Here is a 27,463-nt window from a genome sequence, read left to right as displayed (position 1 = left end):
TCACTCTGCAGTGTGAGATGGAGTCAGTTGTATCATTATTACAGTAGAGTGAAAGGAATTACAGAGACATGAGAGAGGAGCTGGCCAAAGTTGATTGGAAGGGGACACGATCAAGGGTGACGGCAGAACAGCAATGGCTGGAGTTTCTGATGGCAATTCAGAAGGTTCAGAATAAACACATCCCAAAGATGAAGGTGTATTCTAAGGCAAGGATGAGGAACCTTAGCTGACAAGGGAAGTCGAAGATAGCTGTAAAAGCAACAGTGAGGGCATGTAATATAGCAAATGTTAGTGAGAAGTTAAAGGATTGGGAAGTTTTTAAAACAGAAGGTAACTAAAAAAGCAATAAGGAGAGAAAAGACAAAATATAAAGGTAAGCTATCCGATAATATAAGAGGGGATGCCAAAACCTTTTTCAGATATATAAAGAGCGAAGGAGAGGTGAGAGTGGATATTAGACTTCTTGAAAATGACAAAAGAGAGGTGGTAATGGGGGACAAAGAAATGGCAGATGAACTTAGTAAATATTTTATGTCAATCTTCACTGAGGAAGACACCAGCAGTATGCTAGAAATTTGAGAGTGTCAGGGAGCAGAAGTGTAGATGCTTTTACAAGAAGTGATGCTTGGGAAACTGAAAGGTCTGAAGATACAGTAGATATGTGACTTGGACCCGATTACTCAGTGTGTCAAAGTTACAAGGAGAAGACAGGAGAAGAGAGTTGAGGGGGTAATAAATCAGCCATAATGAAATGCCAGAGCAGACTCGATGGGCCAAGTGGCCTAATTCTGCTCCTATGTCTTATGGTCTACCTTGGTTTGATTTCCCAAATTGCAAGGTTTTTCACTTATCCAAATTGGAAACCATTTGCCAGTCCTTGGCCCACTTACCTATTGGGTCAAGATCCTTCTGTTATTTTTAATAACTTTTTCGCTGTCAATGATGCCACCTATCTTAGTATCATCTGCAGATTTACTAACCACACCTTGTATATTCATATCCAAATCATTTATATAAATAATGAACAAAAAATGTCCCAGCACCAAACCCCTTGGCATACCACTAGACACCAGCCTCCACTCGTAGAAACAATCTTTGACCTCTGTGCTTTCTGCTATCATGTCAATTATGAATCCAATTTGTGATCTCTCTATGGATCAAATGCAATCTAACCTTCCAGATTAGCCTGTCCATTTGGGACCTTGTTAAAGGCTTTGCTAAATTCCATATAGGCAACATCCACATGACGAACACTTCTTTATAGTTTAGGGTAACTTGTGTTCTTTTGAGAACAGTCACTCGGAAAGGCGATTGTGTATCTAAGCAACATGCAATACACTGGAACGGTATTGCATGTTGCTCAGATACACATGATTTTCTGATCATTCATTTTTATGGTAGAAACTTGTGAGAAGTGTCCTCACACTTCGCTTGCACATGTTAACTGTGGGAGAAAGCTGTGGATATAGCTACTTCTGTTGAGTTTTATCCATTGGGGAAATATTCAAAAATTTTAATCATTTACTGGTAACAAATATCTAGGGCAGGTTTCATAAAATAGTTGTGTTTACATAGCACTTTTGAGAACTTCAGGACATCCATGAACCTTCAAAGTTCTTTGTAGATAACTATTGTAGCTAGCTAGTTTTCAACAAGGTAGAATAAATAGGCTAAATAAATGATTGATCTGATTTGGTGTTGCTGACTGAGCATCTAACATTATCCATTGCATCAGCAGAAATCCCCCACCTTTGATTGTTATCATGGGATCATTTGCATTCCTCTGTTATTGTGTTCATTGTTCCATCCCATACTCAAGAATCACCATTCAGCATTGGAGGGTCACTGAGGGCTGCATGGCCCTTAGTTCAACACGTTTGACAATGTAAAGCATCTCCATTGCTGCACTGTCTGCCCAGAATCTTTGCTCAAGTCAGAACTCTAGAATGAACTTACATTCAAGTGATTCTGAAGTAAATGCTGTGACTGGGTGTCCGTCTTGCACTTTGCTGAAAAAAAATTCATTTTGAATTTAGTTCACATTTCAACCAAGAAACCAACCCCCTTACAAATGACCAGGTACTGTGTCTCACCATGGCCGATGTGAGAAGAACCCTGTGCAGGGTCAACCCACGGAAGGCTGCTGGACCAGACAACATCCCTGGTAGAGTGCTCAGAGGATGTGCAGACCAGCTAGCAGATGTTCTCACTGACATCTTCAACATCTCCCTGAGCAGCGCCACCATTCCAACGTGCTTCAAGTCCGCCACCATCGTCCCCGTGCCGAAGAAGTCTTCAGTGTCCTGCCTAAATGACTACTGTCCCATTGCACTCACATCCATCATCATGAAGTGTTTCGAGAGGCTCGTCATGAGGCACATCAAGACCCTGCTGCCCCCCTCACTGGACCCCCTGCAGTTTGCGTACTGTCCCAACCGCTCAACAGATGACTGTGCTGCAACACACAGCTCGAACCACATCATCAAGTTTGCCAATGACATGACTGTGGTGGGTCTCATCAGCAAGAACGACAAGTCAGCTTACAGAGAGGAGGTGCAGCAGCTAACAGACTGGTGCAGAGCCAACAACCTGTCTCTGAATGTGAACGAAACAAAAGAGATAGTTGTTGACTTCAGGAGGGCATGGAGTGACCACACCCCACTGAACGTCAATGGCTCCTCGGTAGAGATTGTTTAGAGCACCAATTTTCTTGGTGTTCACCTAGCGGAGAATCTCACCTAGTCCCTCAACACCAGCTCCATAGCAAAGAAAGCCCAGTAGCATCTCTACTTTCTGCAAAGGTTGAGGAAAGTCCATCTCCCACCCCCCATCCTCATCACATTGTATTGAGAGCATCCTAAGCAGCTGCATCACTGCCTGGTTTGGAAATTGCACCATCTCGGATCCCAAGACCCTGCAGCAGATAGTGAGGTCAGCTGATAAGATCATCGGGGTCTTTCTTCTAGTCATCACGGACATTTACACTACACGCTGCATCCGCAAAGCAAACAGCATTGTGAAGGACCCCACGCACCCCTCATACAAACTCTTCTCCCTCCTGCTGTCTGGGAAAAGGCACCGAAGCATTCGGGCTCTCATGACCAGACTATGTAACAGTTTCTTCCCCCAAGCTATCAGACTCCTCAATACCCAGAGCCTGGACTGACATCTTACTGCCCTACTGTCTTGTTTATTATTTATTGTAATGCCTGCACTGTTTTGTGCACTTTATGCAGTCCTGGGTAGGTCTGTAGTCTAGTGTAGTTTTTTATTCTCCCTGTGTTATTTTTTACATAGTTCAGTCTAGTTTTTGTATTGTGTCATGTAACACCATGGTCCTGAAAAACGTTGTCTTACTTTTATTATGTACTGTACATAGCAGTTATGCTCGAAATGACAATAAAAGTGATGACTTGACTAATAAGGGTTTACATAATTTATGAGATTTGTAAACAAGACTGACTTAAGCTGATAAAGTTGAACAATTTATTCAGAAGTGAATGCATCTCCTGAACTCTTTTAGACAACTTTGCTGATATTTTGGAATCAGAAGATATATTTGCCCCCTTTGACTTTTGATGCCAAAATCCAACTTTGCACTATTAATTTCTCTCCAGAAACAAATTTTTACTAATTCCGTTGTCCTGGCTAATCAACAGTCTGCAATGAAAACAGATTTGCCTGGGTATGGTTTTCAGGGTAGTGAATCTGTTCCCTGTTGAAAGGAAGGTACATATAACAGTAATTAATGATGAGTTGGTACTGGCTGGTATGGTGCTAATTTTCTCAGTACTATTGGGTTATAACTGTAACATTATTGATATGACTCTGATGGTAAGTTGTATATTTTCATTGCTGAAGTAATGGCATACACAATCAGAGTAATAAAACATTTTGTCACTTGTAGCTGATATAAAAGTCTCCTTCCATCTTACTGTTATTCTTTTAAATAATGATGAAGAAATTTAGTTGTGACCAGTAATAAAATTCCATTCTGTTTCCACATTGCTACACTCATTTCTTTGTCTTAAATTCTTAGGTTGAAACAGCTCCTACAACACCCCAGTTTGTTGATCGCAATATTTACCAATGGGATGTAAATGGTACAGGAAAGCTGGTGAGAATTAAAGGAATAATTGGCCAGTCTCGCACAGCTCAGTGTACTGACTACACCACCATCAGGCAAGAGATCCAATTATTGCAAAATACACATGTCACTCACTTCCAATTCTCCCTCAACTGGACACTGCTCCTTCCTAGTGGCGACTCTAAGCAAGTCATCAGAGCAAACCTTCGCTACTACAAATGCTATGTCAGTGAGCTTCTACGGGCAAATGTTACTCCAGTCATTGTGTTGTACCATCCCACCCTCGAGCATCAGACTCTCCCTTCAGTATTAGAGGCCAATGGAGGCTGGATGAATCCAGCAACTCTTCAGGCTTTTGTGGAATATGCCAGATTTTGTTTCAGGCAGCTGGGAGATAAGGTGAAATTCTGGATAACTATGTGTGAGCCAAATGGCATAAAGCACCTGGAAGGATATAAAACAAACTTCTCTATTATAGGCCACAACTTAATCAAAGCACATGCTCTGGTCTGGCATCTCTACAGAAAAGAGTTTCGCAAAGCACAAAATGGACAGGTCTCTGTTTCTCTTCATGCTGATTGGGTTGACCCCGCTGATCCTTTCTCCCGAGATGACATAGAAGCAGCTGCCAGGACTTTAGAATTTGATATCGGCTGGTTTGCAGAACCCATTTTTGGTAATGGTGATTACCCTTTCATCATGCGTGACTGGCAGAGTCAAAGACAAAACGTTGCATGGCGAAATTCTTATCTGCCGCACTTCACCAGTGAAGAGAAGGAACTGATACGAGGCTCCATTGATTTTGTAGCACTGAATCACTACACAACTCACATGGTGCATCTGGAAGGAAGCACTGAAGCTCTGGGTGACATGGAGCTCAAAGTGCAATACTTGAAGGACACTACATGGCTGTCTTCACCAGATGGAAGAGCAGTTGTACCGTGGGGTTTACGTAAATTATTAAGATGGGTAAAGTCAAAATATGGCAATATTCCCATCTACATCACATCCAATGGAATTGATGATGACTCACCCTCCAAGGACAAATTACGAGTTTACTACATTCAGAGTTACATTAATGAAGCTTTGAAAGGTAAGTCATTTTTAATCTGCCAGAGTGGAAACTGATTAAATTAAATACCATTTTTTTATCCTAGTCCATGATAGAACTTTAATCTTACCAGAGAACATCATAAATAAAAGCAGGATTACGCCATTTAGACTTTAAACACAAGGAATTCTGCAGAGGCTGGAACACCAAAGCAACATACACAAAATACCAGGTGAACTCAGCAGTTCAGGCAGCATCCTGAACAAACAGTCAATGTTTCAGGCCAAAACCCTTTATTAGGACAACAAACAGATAATTTAAACCTTAAAACTTGCACTGTCATCACAAGGCAATGGCAGATTGTCAAACTTAATTCCATTTTAAAGCCCAACAATATTACCCTCTGACTCTTTAAAGCCAAAGTCTACCAATTTCTTTTTGAGTGGTTTCAGTAATTGAGGCTCCCAACCCTTCAGTTTGGGGAATTCCTTACCCCACATGATGAAACTTCAGTATGAAAAGGCCTACCCTTTATCCTGGGACTGACTCTTTCTTCAAAGCTCCTCAGCCTGGGGAAACATACACCCTGCATCTATCCTGTTGTGAAGACTTCTGGAAATTTCAATAAATTCAGATCTCGTTCTTCTACACTGTAGGAAGTACAGGCCTGGTGTTCTCAATCTCTCTTCCTACAATGTGTCAGTCAGTCTAAGGAATCTTCGCTGCCCACTTTCTATTTCATGTGTATCAATTTTTAGGCCTTAACACTGCAATACATTTTCTTACTGTTATAATAAAACCTCCTTATAATAAATACTACTAAAATATTTGTCTTTCTAAGGACACCTGTTCATTTGAACATCCTAACCCTCACTGTTTATAAGAAATTTTTGGTTTTTTTTTGTTTGTGTTTCAAAGGACAAAATATCTATTTTGACTTGCAAACACCATACTCTTGCCCACTCATTACAGTTTGTCCCTGAAATCACTTTGTGTCTTCTTCTCCAATTGCAAACACATCCAGTTTTATATAATCAGCAAACTTATAAAAGTACTGTTTGGTCCTCTGTGCTAAGTAATTGATTTGAACCCTGAAAAGCTGGGCCTAAAGATCAACTGTGGTGTCCCATTAGACACAATCTACATCTCTGAGAAGAATCCATTTGCGCCCACTTTATGCTTCCTGTCCAATGGAGAGTTCTCAATTGATAGCAATACACTAACCATGGATTCTGAATTTGTTTTCTGTGTGAAATCTTAAAAAAGCCTCCTGATAATCCAAATTCATCACAATCACTGGTTTTCCCATTGTTAATCTACTAGTCACATTCTCAAAGAAATCTAGTAGAAATCTAGTAGCTTAAAACATTTTTCCTTGAAGAAGGATCTAGTGCTTATTTTTCCTTCATAAAGTCTATTGAATCCTATTAATCTTTTCAAGATTGCTTCTGTCTTTCATTGTAGATTGCACATTTACCATAGTACTGATGTTAGACTAACAGGTCTGGAGTTTCCTGTCTCTTTTCTCCCTTTAAAAAAAAATGTTAATGACAAATTTGTCACAATCCAAATCACAGGAACAATACATAATCTGCTAGGGGTGGTTGATAAGTTCGTAGCCTGAGGTAGAAGGAGATGAGTTATTAACTTCAAACTTTCTGCATTATCACACAAAGAGTTGAACTGCATGTGCTCGTAACGGGAGCTGTATAACTCATCTCCTTCTACCTTGGGCCACAAACTTATCAATCACCCCTACTGGGGACACTTTTTGGAGGTCCAAGATCCATATGCTCCACGACCGCTGGACTAAGTGTGTAAATGTAGGAGGGGACTATGTTGAAAAATAAATGTGTTAGGTTTTCTAAAATTGTCTCCTGCCTTAGGCCACAAACTTATCAATCACCCCTCGTTTAGCATCTTTCAAAATGATAACCAGGGCTTTTACTGTACCTATAGCAACCTTTTTCAGAACTCGGGGGTATCAATTAACAAGTCCATGGGAATTAGTCATTTTTTTGCCTGACCAACATCTCTAGTAATATTTAACAGTATTCATTTCCCTCAGCTCTTCACTTTTGCTTGATCCTTGATTTTCTGGTAACTCCTTCCATAAAGATAGATACAAAGTAATTTCACTGCCTTTCCTTATCCTCATTATAAATTATCTCATTTCTATCAGTCTGATGTTATGTTTCTTACGACTTACGCTCACATTATCTCTTTTCTTCATTTATCAATTTCTTATTCATTCAAAGTTCAGTTATAAAAAGCTCCTGATCCTCAGGTCTACTATTTGTCAACTTTATAAAACTTCTCCTTGGATTTTTATATCATCTTTAAGTTATTCTCTCAACCACAATTGAGCCTTAAGTAAATATCTCTTTCCTGCAAATTGTGTATTATTTCTTTAAATACCAGTGATTACCTGCCAACTTCAGTTTTCCAATCTACAACAGTCAAGTCATAACCCTCTTAGTTTCATCGACCCAGATTTCAGATTGGACTATACCTTCTTTAAGCTAGTGTAAAAAATCTACCATTTGTATGTGAGAATGAGTAGAATATTCCTCTGGTATCCAACCTTTGCATTTTTCAACATCAATCACACTTCATCTGCTGATTGTGGCCAAACGTTGTGCTACTTTATATCAATGACTGCAGGTCAATAGATTTTAGAGGACTTGAGGTGGGAGGATTGAAGTAAATAGGACTGAAGTCAAATTTTGGCTTTGGTGTAGGTGAATTTGTCCCCCATTATCCTCTCTGTCCAGTTAATGTTTCAGGTATGACAAGCTACTGTCTCTTTTGTGCCCATCACCAAAGTTGAAAAATTCCCCCAAGTGCTCCGCAGACCTTATGAGGAACATGTATCAACTCAAAACAATGGTCTAGTTTGCTCTATTTAAGCCTGTTCCAGAACAACTGACTGGCTAGCATCAGTGTGTGGCTTGGCATGTTCCTGACTTCCATTTGTTTGCAAAGCAGCCTGGAGGTTATGAATGGGTTCGAGATGTGATGTTCGCTGCACTGCTGGATATTGCATTGCGCCCTTGGTTGGTGCTAGGCTGTGCCGAGGGGTTGGATGTGCTTTTATTGTATTTCTTAAGCTTAAAACAGGATCGACAGGTACATTGAGTACAACCACACTCATCTGGTGGATCATTGATTGAGATTGTGGGTGCATGTAAGAAATTAATTATTTTTTAATTTTTTACTCAGTTATATTGTTTTAATATGTATTTAAGTAATTTAAAACTTGCTTTAATTCTTACTGTTCAAATTATTGCAATAACTTTTAAATGCTTAAATCTATTTCCTTTTTTCCTAACTATCACTAATTATCAAAGATATTTTGTAACAGTTTAAAAAAATCATTATAGGCTTATGCTCTCCAAATGTCTTCAATGTGGTCCAGAGCTTCCACTTACAGACTGATACACTTTGTAGGACAGCATGTTAAGGATCTCAGTTTGTTCCACAAGGCCACAATGAGGAGTGTGGCCATTAGAATAGTTATAGGTAGAGAAAATGAGATGGGGTCCATGTCAAGCTTGGTTCATATCAATGGCTATTAATACAAATACTCGTATTCCATGTATAGTTATTGATTTCATTGGGTTAATTTTGTCTTTCATTTAATTCCTTATGCAGCATTAAAACTGGATGGAGTCAATGTCCGTGGATATTTTGCTTGGGCTTTAAAAGATATTGACAAACCAGACTATGGCCTCTTCAACTCCAATCAAGCAGCAAAACTCTCTGTTGAATACTACCGGCGAATTGTTGATAATGGTGGATTTCCTGCATCAAAACCACCCAGTACCAAATGCTATCAAGGCTTATATCCTTCGGAGGAATGTAATCCTTTCCAATTAAGGAAACAGTTACTAATTTTCACATTCTGCACTTCAAGTGTTTTTACAGCAACAATGTTTTTGATTATTTATTATTCTTCAAAAAGATGCAGAAAATATAAGTAATCAGATTTATATACAGAAATGTGGAGAAATGAGTCATTTGTGTGGTAAGGAGAGTGATATTTAAAGTAATTCTCTGCTTAGTGAGCATTTTGGCATTAGTTTTGGATTGTAACATTAGTTTTTCTGAAAAATATTCTCCTCTCCCAATATGAAACGGGTGAGTGAAGGTTTTAGCCACAATATGACAGAGCCTATCCAATGAGCATCTACTAACTAGACTGTGGACAAACATCACAGTTGAGGCTACTTCACAAAATAACTTCCCTAAACACACACCACTAACTGTGAGGTAATGTCAGAATATAAGCAGATGAAACTAACATATTTGACATGTCTAATTCTCGTTTTCAGTGAAACTAATAAAGATCTTAGAAGATGTAAAGCAGATTGTTGATTCAATGTCATTGTGTTGTACCATGATATAACATTAAAATTACTCCACTAACTGTAGATAGTAGTTAGTAGATGGAATCTTCTAACTCATTCAGAACTGATTGTGGCTGCAAGTCTTCATATTAAGAACCAGGTTAACATCAGTGAACTCAGGACCTACTGAAGACAAAATGTGCATATCTCATATTCTGGAAGGCTTAGTACTGTAATTGGCAACAAATTAATGAGCAATTGATCACTCACCCATGCCCATTCTGTTTGAATAATTTCTTACAATTATAAACTTAGCTTGAAACTACTTTAAGCACAGCAGAAGAACCAAGAATGATGAAGAAAACCTTTCATGTCCGGTGCTCCTAAAAGAGCAAATAATGAGAGGTATGTGGTCAGTCAACAGTCAAGAACTTACCCAGTTTTCGATCAGCCTTTTCACATATTGTAGCACAAGTTTCCTTCATTTGTTCCAAAAAAATGACAGTAAGAAATTTTGGGATGTCCCATCAGGTGGTGGAGCATAAGTGATGCTGCCACTGTTCCTTCTGCTTCCCTTCCTCCAAAAGCCCCAAATTGTGGAGAATGACTCCTAATTATGCTTAGAATAGACAACACAATTGGAAGTATTTTTCAGTTTCCCTTTAATTTAGAAACCATGAATATACTAGAAATACTGATCCATAGAAATGGTTGGATGTACATTTTATTTCAGTTTTTAATGCTTGGCTCTATTTATTAAACACTCAAATATTTACAAAAAAACTTTTCTCTCATGTTCTCCAAGTTTTATTTGTTTAAAATTACATAGTTATTTACAGATTTAGACCCAAAGCCAAAACTTGATTCCAAATCTAATGCCAAGATGCTGACTATCTTTACAAATGCAATACTCATTGCATTTTCACAATCCACTTCAGACTGGATGGAGAAAAATATTTTATGGTACTTGGGCAAATTGGCATTGCTTTTTTATTGAAGTGAAACGTAAAGCAGACATTTGCAAACCAAATGGTATTTATCCTTCATCATCCTTTTTCTTTTGACTTCTGCCAAGTATTTGTCTTGGAAAAGTGATATACAGTAGGAAGAGAGGAAACCCCAGAAAAGGCAGCTCTTAAAAAAAATGTCTGGAGACCAGATGAAGGTTAAAAGGTTCTTATACAGCAGGGTATTATTTAAAATAAGTAGTGAATGAATTCAAAGTTTATTTTTAGATGTGTATATTTGTGTTGCTGCTCAAGCAATTGTTCACTGTGTTAATGATTGTGTTGTTTGTACATAAAGGTTGCAGAAAATTTTGCTTTGTTATAAGTTGCATGTGACAAAATGACCGAATGGTGCCCATAATTAAAAAGTGCAGTGGCTCATACTGCAAGTTGCTCTCTGGGCTTGGTTCTTTGAAATCATTATTAAGTTGCTGATAAGTATGACTTGTGACATTGGGATGCTGGAGGCATTAGCTGTGGGCATTGCTGGAGCCATTTTAGAACTTGATGGCCTAAATTAAAAATGATTTCCCAGCAGACTTCAGCCTCGCAGGCAGTAGTATTACAAAGTCAGAGATTTGTCATTACCAGCGTCCATGCTCACCCACATCAGACAAACATTTCCAATGGCTTACAGTGTGTCACATTACAAACAGCTGATGCTGAAAAATTAGTCACAACTGAAGTGCAACTGGGGGTGGAAAATGTGCCTATTCTGCTTGTTGATTAATACCACACTTGCAATGATTTAGGTGAATAGTACAAGTGAACTAAAGTAGCTTAATTCTTGTAGCACCAAGCAATGCTTAAGGTACTGCACATCAATCCATTAACAACAGGAGACTATTGCAGTTTTCCTCAATGAGCCAAATAGTTTCATCATCGTCTTCTGCTTGCTCATCATGCTTTACAATATTTTTTAAATTTTTGAAGCGACCATTACATTCATAGTTCAGTTTCAATGGTGCTTGTGGCAGGAAATTTAGAATTATAACCATGTGTAAAGAAAAATTACTGGACACTGGGAACTTTGTCAAGTTTGATTTGAAGCCTTTTGAAGGGTTAATCATTTTTTTAAATTTGAGACCAGAATTGATGAACATTGAATGACTTTAACTTAATAGCAACTCTATTTAAAAGGGGAGAATGGATTCTGTAAATGTACATATTCAAATGGAAAGCTGGAACTTTGTTGTGCTGATTTAGCTTACAATTTGAGCCCCACGTTTGTGCATTGAATGGGGCCGAGTGTTGGCTAGTGGATTTCTGAGAAAAAGTAAAGACAGTCTGAGTCATTGTCTGCTGGTTGAAATATTAAACTGTGGCCAATTCTGCCAGCTTGAGTCACTCCAAGGTCCTATGTGATGAGTAACATCAGAGTTGTCTGTGTACTGACCGATATTTATTCCTCTACCAGCACTGCTACGACTAGCAATTCCATTACTTATGGTGCCTTCCTGTGTGTAAACTGGCTGTGATATTTCTTATATTACAACGATGATCACACTTCAAGAGCACTTTCATTGATTGTAGAGTGGATTGAAAAGTCCCGAGATAGTTAAACGTTACACAAATTTCCCTCTATATTGCAGTACTCATCACCTTGCATCTCCTTCCACATGATTGACTTCTTTCTCCTCACTACTGCCATGTTCCAGTTACCTACCTCTGACTTAATCTCCCATTCACTGTTATTTTGGGGTGCTTCCACCCCACTTTATACAGCCGAAGGTGCATTCATAACTATACTGAAAATAGCACAAGACAGGCCACAATTTTGCTGTAGGGCATCTGAAGAAATTACCATAAGGCATTTCAAAGCTAGAAGTACTTCATGCAAAGCAGCTACTTATGATGTAATCTTTATTAGTGCATTTCATAATATGACAAAAGGAAAAATAAATTTTGTACAAGAAATAATGAAAACATTAACCACGTATTTCTTTAAACTGCATCAGAATTTCTCACTCTAAATATTAGGTAATCATATTTACAATCAACAAAAGTCCAGCAAATGAGGTAAAAATGAGGTATAAATAGCTACATCTTTAAATAAAATTCCTTGTCATTCTGAATCCCAATCAGTGATATAATACTATGCTGAAAATATGGCCCAAGTACAAATGGGAGTACAATCACTTGACACATGCACATATAAAGTGACTACATTCATGAAGGATATATTGCAATTGAGTACATGACACTGACGTGGCAACTTTTTCACAATTGTTTAAGAGTAACTGCACCTTGAACATTGCATAAGAAACAGTGAAAATTATAATGTGCTTTAAAACATGCCCAGTATAATAAGAGTAAAATCACTACGATATTCTCCTCAGAAAAGTTTTTAAGCTTCCAGCATAGATTCTTGTTTTAGTTAATCCAGAGTAAACAATAAATTATTGAACTGCATAATTACTTTTTAAATATATATTTGCAGGTTGGCAGGAGGGAAGGACTTGGTAGAACATTCTACTCTATCTGTACATGCACATTATTTTCAGCTCTGTTGGTATTCAGAACAATTTTCATTACAGGTAGTCAAGCTGCAGCTTTGTCAAGGCAAATCTGACCTTAACAAAGGACACTATGAAAATTGCTTCACTGTGTAAACATCTGACATACACAGCAAATTCTGCGGCAAGATATTGGGATCCAAGTGACAGGAATATAAGCTCATTAGCCTGCATCATGACTGATTGTTTAAGGCTGAAAATCTGAATACAGTTTTATATATATTTATGCTTATTCTTCATAGATATCTTTATTATCTACATATTTATATATTTATATATACACACATATTTATACAAATCTAAATGCTTCTCAGAAGTATTTATTCCTCAAACTGTGCAAAGCACAGATTAAAATTTTGTATAGCTTAATGGATGTTTTAGAAGCCCCACTGTAATTTCCTGGACCATAAACTTGGAGTCCACTGAGCATACGTGGATAAATTAAAAATTTAAAAAAATGTTAAAACTATAACTTTCCAAACAGCTCCAGAGGCATGACTTTATAAAATTGATTGAGCAACGGGCCCATGAGTTTGGAAAGATTGAATCACATCACAAAGAGGCAGATTGCAATGTTAGAAAACCCAGAGGAACACCATGGCAACCATACAGCACAGTGTGAGCTCTGCTGGAGAATTACTTGATACAGGATAATTTTACAAATCTATTTACCAGAGAGCAGGTCATTAGTGTGAAGCACTTTATTGCTCCTTTATCCATTCTCATCTCTGGTTCCTGTAAAATGGCATCCATTTTCCTTTGACAAATGCACCCTTTTCTATTAAAGGCATCTCTGTTTCAGATTTTGGTTTCTGGTCCCTCTGCATTTATAGGTTGAAATGAGTTTCTAATTCTTGCAACATCTGCGGCACAAAGATAGCCAAAGGCTTTGTTGTACCATTCTGGAGTCCGACCTCTTAAAAAAAACACACACACACACAGATATCAGTGAGATGGATTTCTGTAAGCCAAAACAAGAACACATTAACATAGCATAAAACACACAGTCATTTTGTGCTATTTCATGAAATTACAACAGCCATGAGGATAGTTTACAAAATTCTATTTCATGTCAATATACAATTTCTTTCACACAGGATTAACCAAAAAGATTAACTATTGTAACGTTGACTTTGGCTCATTAAAACCAGAAGAATATTTGTGCTTTTTCTAAAATGTCGCTGAAGGGAATTCAATGGTACAGAGAAAATTCTAGAAATATAAAGTGTAGATTTCTCTATACATAGAAAAAAAGATTTAAGGTTCACAGTTAATTCTGATGCAGTGTGTGACCAGAGCTGCTGATCTATCAGCTGATTCATTATCTGCTTGTATCCATTGGTTTCAGTTTGTGGTTCACTTAGGCAGTATTGCTGTGTTCAGGAGATGGCTGATGGTTACAAAGTAGTAATTGAATCCTGTGATGTGATAACATCATTAACCAGAGGGGTAAAGGTTGTGCAGTTTATGACAACTTGCAGAATTGCATGACTGAAATAATGCCTTGAAACTTGTTGATTAACAGATTTTTCCTTGTGGTGCTTTGGGAGTTTCCTCTTGTTTACAAACTAAGGGAACTCAGTCTGGGTTCCTCCAGCATTTTCTGTGTAGCTGCTCTGGATTTCTAGCATTTGCAAAATCTCCTGTGTTATTAATCCAAGAAATATATGATGGTAAAAAGCTGATAATGTGACAACAAAGCAGGATCTAAACATTGCAATTCTCAAGTTACATGATCCAAGATTCTTCTCTTTTGCTTTTTTAAAAAATATAGTTATTCATTTAAGGCACACTTGCTATATGAACATGTGCCAAGGTTACCATTTATTACCCTTCATTGGATTTGAGCCGTGGTTTAATAGACAACAGAAATATGTAGAAGAAACGTGACAACTTTGCAAAGTGATGGAAGAGCAAAAGGCAGATTGAAAAGCAAGGTGCAACGTAATATTCAGAACTAGCAGCCAGTTAGATTGCTTTGCTGTTTTTCCATCAGCATGGTGACAGGAAGTTATTTATCTTATGTCCAAAAGTAAAATAACAGCAACTGAAAAATATGAAATAATGCATTTCAAGTAATCAAAACCACAGAAACAGGCCCCTTGGCCCACCGACCAACCACCACCTATTCACACTCATTCTATATTAATATGCCAGTTTTTATTCTCCTCACATTCTCATCCGCTTTCCTCAGATTCTATAATTCACCTCTATCCTTGGGATAATTTGTGGTGACAGAAACCAGAATGCCTGGAGGAAATCCACAATGTTACGAGGAAGAATGTGCAAATTCCACATAAACAATGTCTGTTAAGTTTTCTGGTGCGGTGAGACAGCATCCTATTAGTTATGACACTATTTCTTTCTACCTTGATACACGAGTTATTGTAGAAGATGTTGTCTCCTCTGCTTTTGGGTGGCTGGACTACTTTGTCCTGAACTAGCTTGTCCTTTGCCACTTTAATTCTTGGTCAAAATTCACTCAGACACCTATCCCTTATTTGCAACTTAAAAACATTTGGTTTCTAACCTTTCCTACTTCTGATGAAAGTAACTGTTTCTCACTCGTCCGATGCTGCCTTTCCAGCATTTTTAATAATTACATACAAGTTCAAACATGGACTTTACTGGACATTACTGGACCTACAGCCAGAGTTCTTAGGCAATGGTGCAGAGGCAGGTGTATAATTGCCTCAATGAATGCAGGGAATTTCAATCCAATTAAATATGAAAAAATAAAAAAGCCTCAGTAACAACTGTAAGAGTACAAGAATGTTTTTAGAACCCTATTGGATTACTAATAGCTTCAGGAATGAAACTCTATTGTCCATACGCTGTGTGGCTAGACTCATCATTATGGTTGACTCTGAAATGCCCTCTCAGTTCAGTGGCAATGATGGACAGTAAATAGTTTGTGGGTTTGTCAGTGATGTCTGCATCCCATTAATAAATACGACAGTGATGGCGTCTATATCCACTACCTAAAAATACAGTGGAGGTAGAAGCCCTCACTATATTCAAAAAGTACAAGCACTTTTCATCGACAAAGCTACAAATAGAGACAAAAAGGAAGTGAAATTAATTAGAATAGCTCCTTTTTGTCGAGTATAAATAACAGCTGAAAGGCCATACAATAGGGCCCCTTAAATGATTAAAGAAGGTACGGTTGCATCACGGCCAGGTATGGAGACGCCGAAGCCCTTGAATGGAAAAACCAATTAAAAAGTAGTGGATACAGCCCAGTCTATCACAGGTAAAGCCCTCCCCACCATTGAATACATCTACTGGGAGCCTTGTCGCAGGAAAGCAGCATCCACCACCCAGGCCATGATGTCGTCTCACACAAGAAGGTGGTTCAGGAGCCTCAGGAACCACACCACCAGGTTCAGAAATAGTTATTACCCCTCAACCTTCAGGCTGTTGAACCAGAGGGCATAACTTCACTCGCCCCAACACTGAACTGTTCCTACAGCCTATGGAGTCACTTTCAAAGACTATTCATCTCATGTTCTCTATACTTATTACTCATCTATTACTTTTCTCTCTTTTTGTATTTGCAGTTTGTCACCCTTTGTACATTGATTGCTTGTCCATCCTGTTGGGGGCATTCTTTCATTGCTTTTATCCTGTTCCTTGTACTTGCAATGAATGCCCACAAGGAAATAAATCTCAGTGCTGTGTAGGTTGCTAGGGTGACGTGTATATACTTCAACAATAAATTTACTTTGAACTTTGAATTTTGATTAGCAAGCTGAACATAAAGAACAATGGTGATGTTGCAGAAAATAAGGAGGGCAGCTGAAACATTAGGCAAAACAATGGCAGAATTGATCCTCATAAGCTGGTGGTGAGGCATCTTGGGGATCTAACAAGGGTAGTACATATACCATAAAAGGTGGTGCCTTAGGGAATATTGAGCAACACAAGGACTTTGGTGTACAAATCCGAAGATTGCAGCACAGGTAGATAGGGTGGAGGCTGTGGAATGTTTTGAGTACAAGTGTCAAGAAGCCATGTTGTAGCTAAGTAACACTTTTGTTGGGCTTCATTTGGAGTAGTGTGTGTAGTTCAAGTCTCCACACATTAGGAAAGACGCAATTGCTCTGGAGAGGGTGCAGAAGAGATTCACCAAGATATTGCTTGGAATAGAAGTTTCAATGAGAAGCAGAAACTGGATCAGTTGGTTTTCTTCCCCTCTCAGAGCAGGGGAAGCAAACAGGGCACCTGATAGAGACGCATAGATAGGGTGACTGATTGATGGCATCTGTTAGTTTCGCGAGACGATGGGTCTGCACCCGGAAAGCCTCTCCAGGGCGCAGGCCTGGGCAAGGTTGTATGGAAGACCGGCAGTTGCCCAAGCAGCAAGTCTCCCCTCTCCACGACACTGATGTTGTCCAAGGGAAGGGCAAGGGCCAACACAGCTTGGCACCAGTGACATCACAGGAGTTGCCAGAACGAGGTTGAAGGCAACGTCAGACTGCCTTAGGGACTCCAGCTCCGGATTTGTCCTCAGGGTTTACTCCTGATGCCTTTCCCATGAGTGGGTATGGCCACAAGGCAGTGGAGGTTTGAGATCAGAGTTTGCCCTCTCTTAGATAGACTGACTTCCCAGGCTGATGAGCTCCATCTACCTGAAATAGATAGGGTATACAGCGCAAAACCCCTATGTCAGAGGTATTTAAGACTAGAGGGCAGAGATTTACAGTGAGGGGTAAGAGGTTTAGAGTGGGTCTGAGGAAGACCTTTCTCTCCACTCAGCAGGTAGCTGTATTCAAGGACACACTGCCCGAGGCGGTAGTGAAGGCAGACAGTCTCAAAACATTAAAATATCTGGATAAGCATTTGAATTGCTGAAGCACAGTAGGCTGTGGGCTAAATTCTGCTAAATGGGATTCATATAAATAGGTACACTCGATGGTGATAGAGTCATAGAGCATTACAGCACAGAACAGGCCCTTCAACCATCTGGTCTATGCCAAGCCGTAATCCTGCCTAGTCCCAACAACCTGCACCCTGACTATATCCCTCCATATCACTCCCATCCATGTACTTACCCAAATGTCTCTTAAACTCTGGATCCACCAGTTCTGCTGGCAGTTCATTCCACACTCGCACCACCTCACCACCCTCTGAGTGAAGAAGCTCCACCACAGGTTCCCCTTAAACATTTCACCTTCACCCTTAACCCATGACCTCTAGTTTTAGTCTCACCTAACTCATGGAAAAAGCCTGCTTGCATTTACCCTATTATCTATACCCCTCGATTTTTAAAAAAAACTCTATCAAAGCTCCTCCTCATTCTCCTAAACTCCAGGGAATAAAGTCCTAACCGATTCAACCCTTCCTATAACTCAAGTCCTGGCAACACGCTTTCAAATTTCCTTCTGTACTCTTAATTTTATTGGTGTCTTTCCTGCAGGTAGGTGATGAGAACTGCACATGATACTCCAAGTTAAGCCTAACCTACATTGTATACAACTTCAACATAACATTCCAACTCCTGAAATCAATACTTTGATTCAAGGCCAATGTACCAAAAGTTCTTTTTTACAACCCATCCTACTAGTGATGCCACTTTTAAGGAAGATCTGTATTCCCAGATCCCTCTGTTCTACTGTACTGTACTGTACTACCCTACCATTCACTGTGTAAGTCCTCCCAGAGTGCCATGCCTCACACCTGTCTGCAATAAATTCTATCTGCCATTTTAAGGCATTTTTCCAGCTGGTTCAGATCTCACTCCAAGCTTTGATAGCCTTCCACACTGACCACTACACCCTGAATCTTGGGGTCACCTGCAAATTTGCTGATCCAATTTACCACATTATCATCCAGATCATCGACCTAGATGATAAACTACAACGAACACAGCACCAGTCGCTGTGGCACTCCACTAGCCATGGGCCTCCAGAGAATCAACCATCTACAACCACTCTAGCTTCTCCCACAAAGCCAATGTTTAATTAACTACTTCATTCTTGTATGCAAAGCAAATGAACCTTCTTGAACAGCCTCCCATGCGGGACCTTGTCACAGAAACCTGGTGGGCCAAAAGGCCTGTTTAGGTGCTGTATTACTTAACAACCTCCTTAGCTGTTAGCATCTGAAACTATAATTAAATCTCAACTTTTTTTCTGGAAAGGAACTGATAGGTTTTCAAGGTCTAAAGTTCTTCCTAAGATTTTTTTTTTCTGCTCATTTGTTGATATAGCAAATGTTTAAAACACAGATAAAGAAAAAAATTACCAGGAGTACAACATTTCATTTACCTTAGGTCAACTCTGCTGATTTGTGTCATTCTGGATTTCCCAGAGCCACAGGGCTCGATCAGACACTGGCTATCCATGACCAAAGCACGGACTCCACCCACCAAAGTTGCCTCATCGTGTTCAATGGAGATGGCCACTAGTGCACATGTTCCTTTAGGTAAATCTGTTCTCCAGGTTCTGAAAGAACCAGAGTAAAACAGGCAAAGGTTAATGTCAATGGAAAGACAAGCCTAGCATTATGGTCTTGGTAACCACCGTAAAGGCAGCAAGTCAAACACTTATCAATTTCTATAGTTTGGATTTTCCCTCTGATTTGAACTAAATTATCCTAAGACTAAGAACTGATAACAAATGAGAAAGGACACAAAATCACAGATTTACTTCATAGTAAAATATTAACCAAGTACTTTTAAAGAAAGCTATACAAGCATTTCTATAAGTAACAATTTTTAAATGTTAGTGTTAATATTTCTTATATAGTGGAATAACTAAGTGAATTACAATCCATATAGATAAAGTTAGTGTTATTTAGGGACAGAACGCTTACAAAGCAGTAATAATTAGTTAATAAGCCATTTGAAAACAAACTTTATGCAAAAAACTAAACATTTCAAGAATTTTTTTTAGCAAGACCTGTGTAAAAAAAGATGTCAAGTTCAAGTCAATTGAGGTCATCTTCTTTTAATTCCATAAACAACCTAGCTTGTAGAGAAATGCTGAACCACTAGCTACAACTTTACAATTTCCACATTAATCTACTAAGGTGGAAACCGAAAGTCTGTGGGAGGTTTTCCGCACTGATATAGAAACCAAAAGTTTGTTAGAGTTTAATGGTGTGATAGACATTAATGCAGTCATTACCAGTGGGGAAAATCCAAATCGGTATATTCCTAGCATAGTGCCAATTATGCAAAGACCTTCATTGCAATGATTACATCCCATGATGGTCATAGAGGAACAAATCTTGTCCATTAAATTGAAAATAAATCTTATGCAATTTAAGGGCACCATCATAAGCTTCGTTTCAATAACTGCTCAGATGTGCAAAGTTAGTTAAAGTGTAAGATTTGGCTTGTAGTCTAGTTAAAATTATGACTGTGCTCTTAAATAATGTTGTATGCCTCAGTGTTTTACTGTTATGGACAACTCTTGTTGACTGCTGATGGTTTGTTACAGATGTGTGCGAAATTGACTTCAACCACAGCTAACTAGCTTGTTTTAACTTCTTGTTTTTCCACAAGCAGTGTGCATCATTGGATTATTTTTTGTCATCAACTCAAACATTTTGCAACAAAACTCAGCTGAATCCAGTATCATTTTCACTAAAATTCTTGTCCCTTAAAGCTTTCAAAAAGTAGATGGAAGTAGACATTCCATCACTTTAAGACACACATATTTTTGGAGCTGAAGGCAGAAAATACAGTTGATTTGATCTACAACTGTGGCATCTTAATTATTGAAACTATTTTTTTAAATATTTGGCTCCAGAACCTGCTGTTGTCATGACACTTCTCTAGTGAAGATGTGAGTTTTCTCCATTACTAGCTGAAGTTTGAAGCTGGAAGGCAGTGGAAATTTCAGTGATCCATGTCTTTACAACTACTGCCATTCATACACGCATAAGAGAACACCAATATTGGAAATTGCTGCCCATTCCTCCACAGAATACATCTGCACACTCAACAAACAATATATAATTTTGGATGGCTCAAATGTTCACCCAAACATCTTTGTTTGTCTTCATTCAGTAAAGTCATTCAGATGCAAAAAGCCTTGTTGAATCAAGTATAATTGAGCTTGCATGCCATTCTGAGACATAATTACTGCTAAATAACCGTCTAGCCTAGAAAAAGTGAAGTTCTATTCCTCAGAATCTAAAATTAGATGTTTAACAGCCATCGTCTACGTTAACAGCTACGTCTAATCCTTAACCTTCATTTCAGTTTTAGAAATCCCTTAAAAAGTGATCTAGTTTTTCAACTAATGTGAATGTTTCCATCCGATCCGCTGCTCAATAACCTCAGAGTTGCTTGACGGGACCACAGTTGTGGGACGTCACACAGGTAGAGCCAGACAGCCACATTACATTGACATAGGAAGCCTTTCCAAAGAATCTTTGTGGACACACTGGTCCCTTACTCCAAAATGTCAGTAAATGCTTCATATAAATCTATGCACACTTAATCATACCAACACACCCATTAAAGAAATCCTTTCCAGGACCACTGAATCTTTTGGGTGATAACTTTGTATATTGGAAAAATTCAACAACCAAGTATTGCATCAATGTACATCTATAGAATGTCTATCTACTTAAAGTAATTTTCCAAAGGAAAGCAGAGTTCCTAGAAATATACTTTAGTTATTCATGGGGAGTCAAACTTTAGGACGCCAAAAAATTAGTTGAAATCAGATATCAGTGATAGTTGTGGAATAGATAATGATGAGAATGCCATTGAAAAATGTCACCAGTTCGTAAATATTTGGAATGAAGATAGACTGAGGAACCCAGTCTGAGGTATTTAAACAACGGTGATAGATAAGTGATAAGTAACCTATCTTCTGGAACCAACTTCCAGCATACGGTGCACTTAAATTAAAATCTCACCTCAGAATGACAAAGTCCCTGCTAGGGTGAGGAGCCATGCTGTTCAAGACATATTGGAAGACTTCTGTCTGCTTATCTAGTGCTTCTATGATTTTCCACTGGAGAAGATCATCATCCCACAGGTGTCGCTCTCGTAGTACCCGATTTAGCACTACAGCAGGTGGAGCCTCCACTTCAATGGACACCTTCCACAGACGGAGTGGGTGACCATCACCAACCTACATCAAAAGGAAGAGCATCAAGCCTTAATTAAATGCATAAGAGGGGGGGGGGGGAAGAGAACGATCTATTCCAATATATAATCTGAGTTGTCTTTTACTAATTTAATTATTAATACCTTTGATTCCAAGTCAGAGAACTTGTGCCAAGAAAAACACCAGAGTCTTTGACTCAAAATTCAGGCCAACTCTTGGTTGTGCATTAAAGTAGTGATGCCTTATTTGGGCTAAACATTGAATTGTCACAAGAAACTCTAAACAATCTATGGCACTGTTCGGAGAAAAGCTGACGAGCTATCCAGAGTCAGAGCCAATATTTGGCTTCATCTGAAGTCTTAACTAATGCTTCTACAGAAATACTATTAGAGATTTTTCACTTTCTTACAACTGTCTCTACAATGAACATTTAAATTCTTTGTATCTCAATATTACACAAATTCTAAAACAGTTCAGGCCTGACAGCAGAAATGCAAACATTGTTGGAAATAAAAACATCAGTAAAGTTCTGCAAAGTGAAAGGGTCATAACACTTCCAGTGGTACTGGAGTCACTTGCAAAAAACTACAGATGATTGGTGACCTTCATTTTCTGTTTCTCCTTTTCATAAAAACTGTTGAAGAATTAATCAGCTTTGTACTATCACGAGGAAGCTTTTGCAACCAAATTTGTCAATGTTATTTCGACATGTATACCACAAAGTAACAGCCTACTCATCATGCCATGTAAATGCATACCTCACCTTGGAGACACTAAGCAGCAGCAGCACAGCATGCAAAATGAATAAGTGTCTGTACCTAAAATATTACTCCTATCCTCTACTAAAATGCTGATTTGTTGTGGATTTCCAGCACGTTAGGTAGGCCTTTACAAGTTCTAAGGATATTCTTAAGTGATTGCTTATTTAGCATCTCCCCACTTTATAAGTTATTTTGTACCCATCTTCTTGCCTTTCCTTTACCAATGATTGCCCATGACTAATGAAGTTATATGTAAACTAAACTCATGTTTCTTTTCCTCCAAATAGACTTTTAGAAAATCCATGAGGTGCAAATTTACTTCAGTACTCTCTCCTCCTCACAGAGTTGGTTTCCCCACTACTCCATCACCAGTCCTCCTTGCAGAACATAGAACAGTACAGGAACAGCTGCTTCAGTTCACAATCTCTGTGGTGACCATACCAAGACAACAAACCCCATTTGCTGGCACAAAGGCTGTATCCTTCTATTACCTCTAAATGATTCTTAAACCAACTACTATCTGTGTAAGAAATCAAGCCTTGCATATCTCCTTTAAACTATTGCCCTGATACCTTAATGCTGGGTGCCCTAGCATACGACTTTTCCACCCTGGGAAAAGGCTAACCTGTCTATGCCCCTCTTAATTTTATATACTTCTATCAGTTTGCTTCAGCCTCCAACACTCTAGACCAAACAATCTAAATTTGTCCAATCTTCCCTAATAGCTAATACTCTAAACAAGGTTCACCAGGATAGACAATAGGTGCAGAAGTAGACCATTCGGCCCCTCGAGTCTGCACCACCATTCTGAGATCATGGCTGATCATTCACTATCAATACCCAGTCCCTGCCTTGACCCCATATCCCTTGATTCCCCTATCCATCAGATATCTATCTAGCTCCTTCTTGAAAGCATCCAGAGAATTGGCCTCCACCGTCTTCCGAGGCAGTGCATTCCACACCTCCACAACTCTCGGGGAGAAGAAGTTTTTCCTCAACTCTGTTTTAAATAACTGACCTCTTATTCTCAATCCATACCCTCTGGTATTGGACTCTCCCAACATCTGGAACATATTTCCTGCCTCAATCCTATCAAATACTTTAATTATCTTAAACATTTCAATCAGATCCCCTCTCAATCTCCTCAATTCCAGCATGTACAAGCCCAATCTCTCCAATCTCTCTGCGTAAGACAGCCCTGCCATCCCAGGAATCAACCTAGTGAATCTACGCTGCACTTTCTCAATTGTCAGAATGTCCTTCCTTAAACCTGGAGAACAAAACTGTACACAATATTCCAGGTGTGGTCTCACCAGGGCCCTGTACAAATGCAAAAGGACATCCTTGCTCTTGTACTCAATTCCCCTTGTAACAAAGGCCAACATTCCATTTGCCCTCTTCACTGCCTGTTGCACTTGCTCATTCACCTTCATTGACTGGTGAACTAGGACTCCTAGGTCTCTTTGCATTTCTCCCTTACCTAACTCTACACCGTTCAGACAATACTCTGCCCTCTTGTTCCTGCTTCCAAAGTGGATAACTTCACATTTATTCACATTGAATGACATCTGCCAAGTATCTGCCCACTCACCCAGCCTATCCAAGTCTCCCTGTATTCTCCTAACGTCCTCTTCGCATGTTACACTGCCATCCAGTTTAGTATCATCAGCAAACTTGCTGATATAGTTTTCAATGCCCTCATCTAAATCGTTGACATAAATCGTAAAGAGCTGAGGTCCTAATACAGAGCCCTGTGGTACCCCACTGGTCACCTCCAGCCAGTCCGAGAAACACCCATTCACTGCTACCCTTTGCTTTCTATCTGCCAACCAGTTTTCTATCCATGTTGAAACCCTGCCCCCAATGCCATGAGCTCTGATTTTACTCACCAATCTCCTATGTGGCACCTTATCGAATGCCTTCTGAAAATCTAGGTACACAACATCCACTGGCTTACCCTCGTCTAACATCCTTGTTACACCCTCAAAAAACTCCAACAGATTAGTCAAGCATGATTTGCCCTTGGTAAATCCATGCTGGCTCGGCCTAATCCTATTTCTGCCATCAAGATGTGCCACTATTTCGTCCTTAATAATGGACTCAAGCATCTTCCCCACGACTGACGTTAGGTTAACAGGGCGATAGTTCTCCGTTTTCTCCTTCCCTCCCTTCTTGAAAAGTGGGATAACATTAGCCACTCTCCAATCTTCAGGAACTGATCCTGAATCTAAGGAACATTGGAAAATGATTACCAATGCATCCGCAATTTCCTGAGCCACCTCTTTTGTGGAAATGGATGTTGCCATTTCCACACCCTCTTCAAAGACACCACATTTTTCCTGTAATGCAGTGCCCAGAATGACATGTAACACGCCTAACCAAAGTCTGATAAAGCAGCAATATGACTTACATGCTTATATATTCAAGATCTTGACCAATGAAGGCAAATATGCCATATGTCCTCTATATCACCTTATTTAATTGTGTTGCCACTTTTAGGGAGCCATGCACTTGCACCCCAAAATCCCACTGCACATCAATGCTCCTAAGGGTCCTACCAGTTACTTTTCTTTTACATTTGACCTTCCAATGTGGAACATCCCACAGTTCTCCACATTAAATTCCACATGCCATTTCTCTGCCCTCATCTCCAACTGGTCTATATTCTCTGACAACCTTTCTCTCTACCACAACTCTGTACATGTTGTGTCATTTGCAAGCTCACTAATTAGCCACTCATATTTTACATCCAAATCATTGATATACAGTATATTTAAAAACAACAGAGGCCCCAATTAAGTTTGTCAGATATGACCTCATCCACATAAAGCTATGCTGCCTTTTCCAAACAAGTCACTGCTTTTCTAGCAGCAGATAAATCCTTCCCCTAAGAATCCTCTTCAATAATTTCTGTGCCACTGATGTAAGGCTCACCAGCCTATAGTTTCCTTATTTCTCTCTTATTTCTCCTCTTAAACAGAGGAACAGCAAAGGCTATTCTCCAATTGCCTGGGATTTCACCTGCGGCGAAAGAGGACACAAAGGTCCCAGCAATCATGTCACTTCCTTCTCTCAATAACCCATGAAGGAGTCCCATCAGTCAATGGGGTCTTATTCACCTTGAGAGCTTGTGTCTAATTCACTAGAGAATCACTGGAGTAATTGGAAAATACAAAGCTAACTGCACAGGAAGTGAGAATCCTGCAATTATCTTTTAGAGCATGGAACACTATAGTACAGGCCCTTCAGCCCACAATGTCGTTCTGACCTTCTAACCTACTCTAACATTAATCTAACCCTTCCTTCCTACCTCCATTTTTCTATCATCCATGTGCCGAAATAAAAGTGTTCCCTAATGTATCTGCCTCTACCACCACCGCTACCAGTCAATGCACTCACCGTTCTCTGTGTAAAGAACATGCCTCTGACATCCTCTTTATACTTTCCTCCAATCAACTAAAAATTATGCCCACTTGAAATAGTCTCTGGAGATCCACTCAATCTAAGCATTGTATGATTCTGTATACCTCTATCCAGTCATTTCTCATCCTCCTTTGATCTAAAGAGCTCAATTAACCTATCCTCATAGGACATGCTCTTTGATCCAGGCAGCATCCTGGTAATTCTCCTCTGCACCCTCTCTGATGCTTCCACATCCTTCCCACGAGGAGATATCCACATGATTCCAAGTGTGGTCTAACTCGGGTTTTTTAGAGCAGCAACTTGATGGCCCTGGAACTTGATCCCCTGACTAATGAAGGCCAACACAGCATTGATCTTCTTAACTATCCTGCCAGCTTGCACAGAAACTTTCAGGCATCTGTGGACATCAACCACATGATCTCTCTGTTCTGCGATTCCAACAGTCATGCCATTAACCCTGTGTTCTGCCTCCAAAAACAATTCACTTCTATTGATAACAGCAATTCCACATCTCTAATTTTTTGAATATAAGGTATCACTCTTATTGGCAGTGAAAAACACAATAGAAAGAAAAGATATAAATGAATAATTACTGATGAATATTTCAGTAACATGGTCCAAACTGAATTATACAGATCATTAAATGATATATAAAAGCCTTTATTCAATAGCAAACATACTTAAGTTCACTTGAAGAGTGTATGCACAAATATACCTTTTTATAAGCAAGTTCAATGTTATCAGGGCACGGACATGAAACCCAGCCCTTAAACTTCTCTCTGGCTTCTTTCTGAAGGTTCTGGATGAGGTTCTCCAGGTACGTCTGATAGTTTGCTCCCTCATCTTCTAGTTGCTTCCCAAGCTCCTCGAGAGTCAAAGGGTGGGCATCAGCTTCAATGTAGGAGTTTCGTGATTGTGTCATCATATCTTGAGGAATCTAATCCAAAAAAGATAGATAACTGGATAAAAATTATTTTCACTCACAGTAGATTCACTGTCAAAGGTTGTATAAATGAGATCAGCTCTCATTATTCTTAAACCAGGGAGTAAGGACATCCTTGTAATCACATCATCTTGCAGATACAGCATTCACCTTCCCAGTTGCTTATTGAATCCAAAAAATAACATTCAATTATTTGTCTACTGGAAAATTGATTTATTGTTGGCACATGTACTGAAGTATAGTAAAAAAAAATTG

The 27,463-nt window shown here is 39.2% G+C and overlaps 2 protein-coding genes across 10 annotated transcripts in view; one reads left to right on the top strand and one right to left on the bottom strand.

The window, feature by feature from the left end:
* kl (klotho) overlaps positions 1 to 12,253 on the top strand; it is an 89,222-nt gene extending 76,969 nt beyond the window's left edge. The window contains exons 4-5 of the mRNA XM_059964089.1: positions 4,040 to 5,180; positions 8,793 to 12,253. Coding sequence (XP_059820072.1) covers positions 4,040 to 5,180; positions 8,793 to 9,121 — 1,470 coding nt within the window. The 3' untranslated portion in view covers positions 9,122 to 12,253. The remainder of the gene's footprint in view (positions 1 to 4,039; positions 5,181 to 8,792) is intronic.
* An 87-nt stretch (positions 12,254 to 12,340) lies between these two features.
* The window catches only part of LOC132391196 (stAR-related lipid transfer protein 13-like), a 414,973-nt gene continuing 399,850 nt past the window's right edge, over positions 12,341 to 27,463 (bottom strand). For all 9 annotated transcript variants that reach the window (XM_059964081.1, XM_059964085.1, XM_059964080.1 and 6 more), the window contains 4 exons: positions 26,981 to 27,202; positions 21,888 to 22,105; positions 19,280 to 19,456; positions 12,341 to 13,926 (listed from right to left, as the gene is read on the bottom strand). In XM_059964081.1, the coding sequence (XP_059820064.1) occupies positions 13,809 to 13,926; positions 19,280 to 19,456; positions 21,888 to 22,105; positions 26,981 to 27,202 (735 nt within the window). In that variant the 3' untranslated portion in view covers positions 12,341 to 13,808. The remainder of the gene's footprint in view (positions 13,927 to 19,279; positions 19,457 to 21,887; positions 22,106 to 26,980; positions 27,203 to 27,463) is intronic.

Source organism: Hypanus sabinus, chromosome 3, assembly GCF_030144855.1.
Source record: "Hypanus sabinus isolate sHypSab1 chromosome 3, sHypSab1.hap1, whole genome shotgun sequence".
Lineage (NCBI taxonomy): Eukaryota > Metazoa > Chordata > Chondrichthyes > Myliobatiformes > Dasyatidae > Hypanus > Hypanus sabinus.
This window is presented reverse-complemented; position numbering and strand designations above follow the sequence as displayed.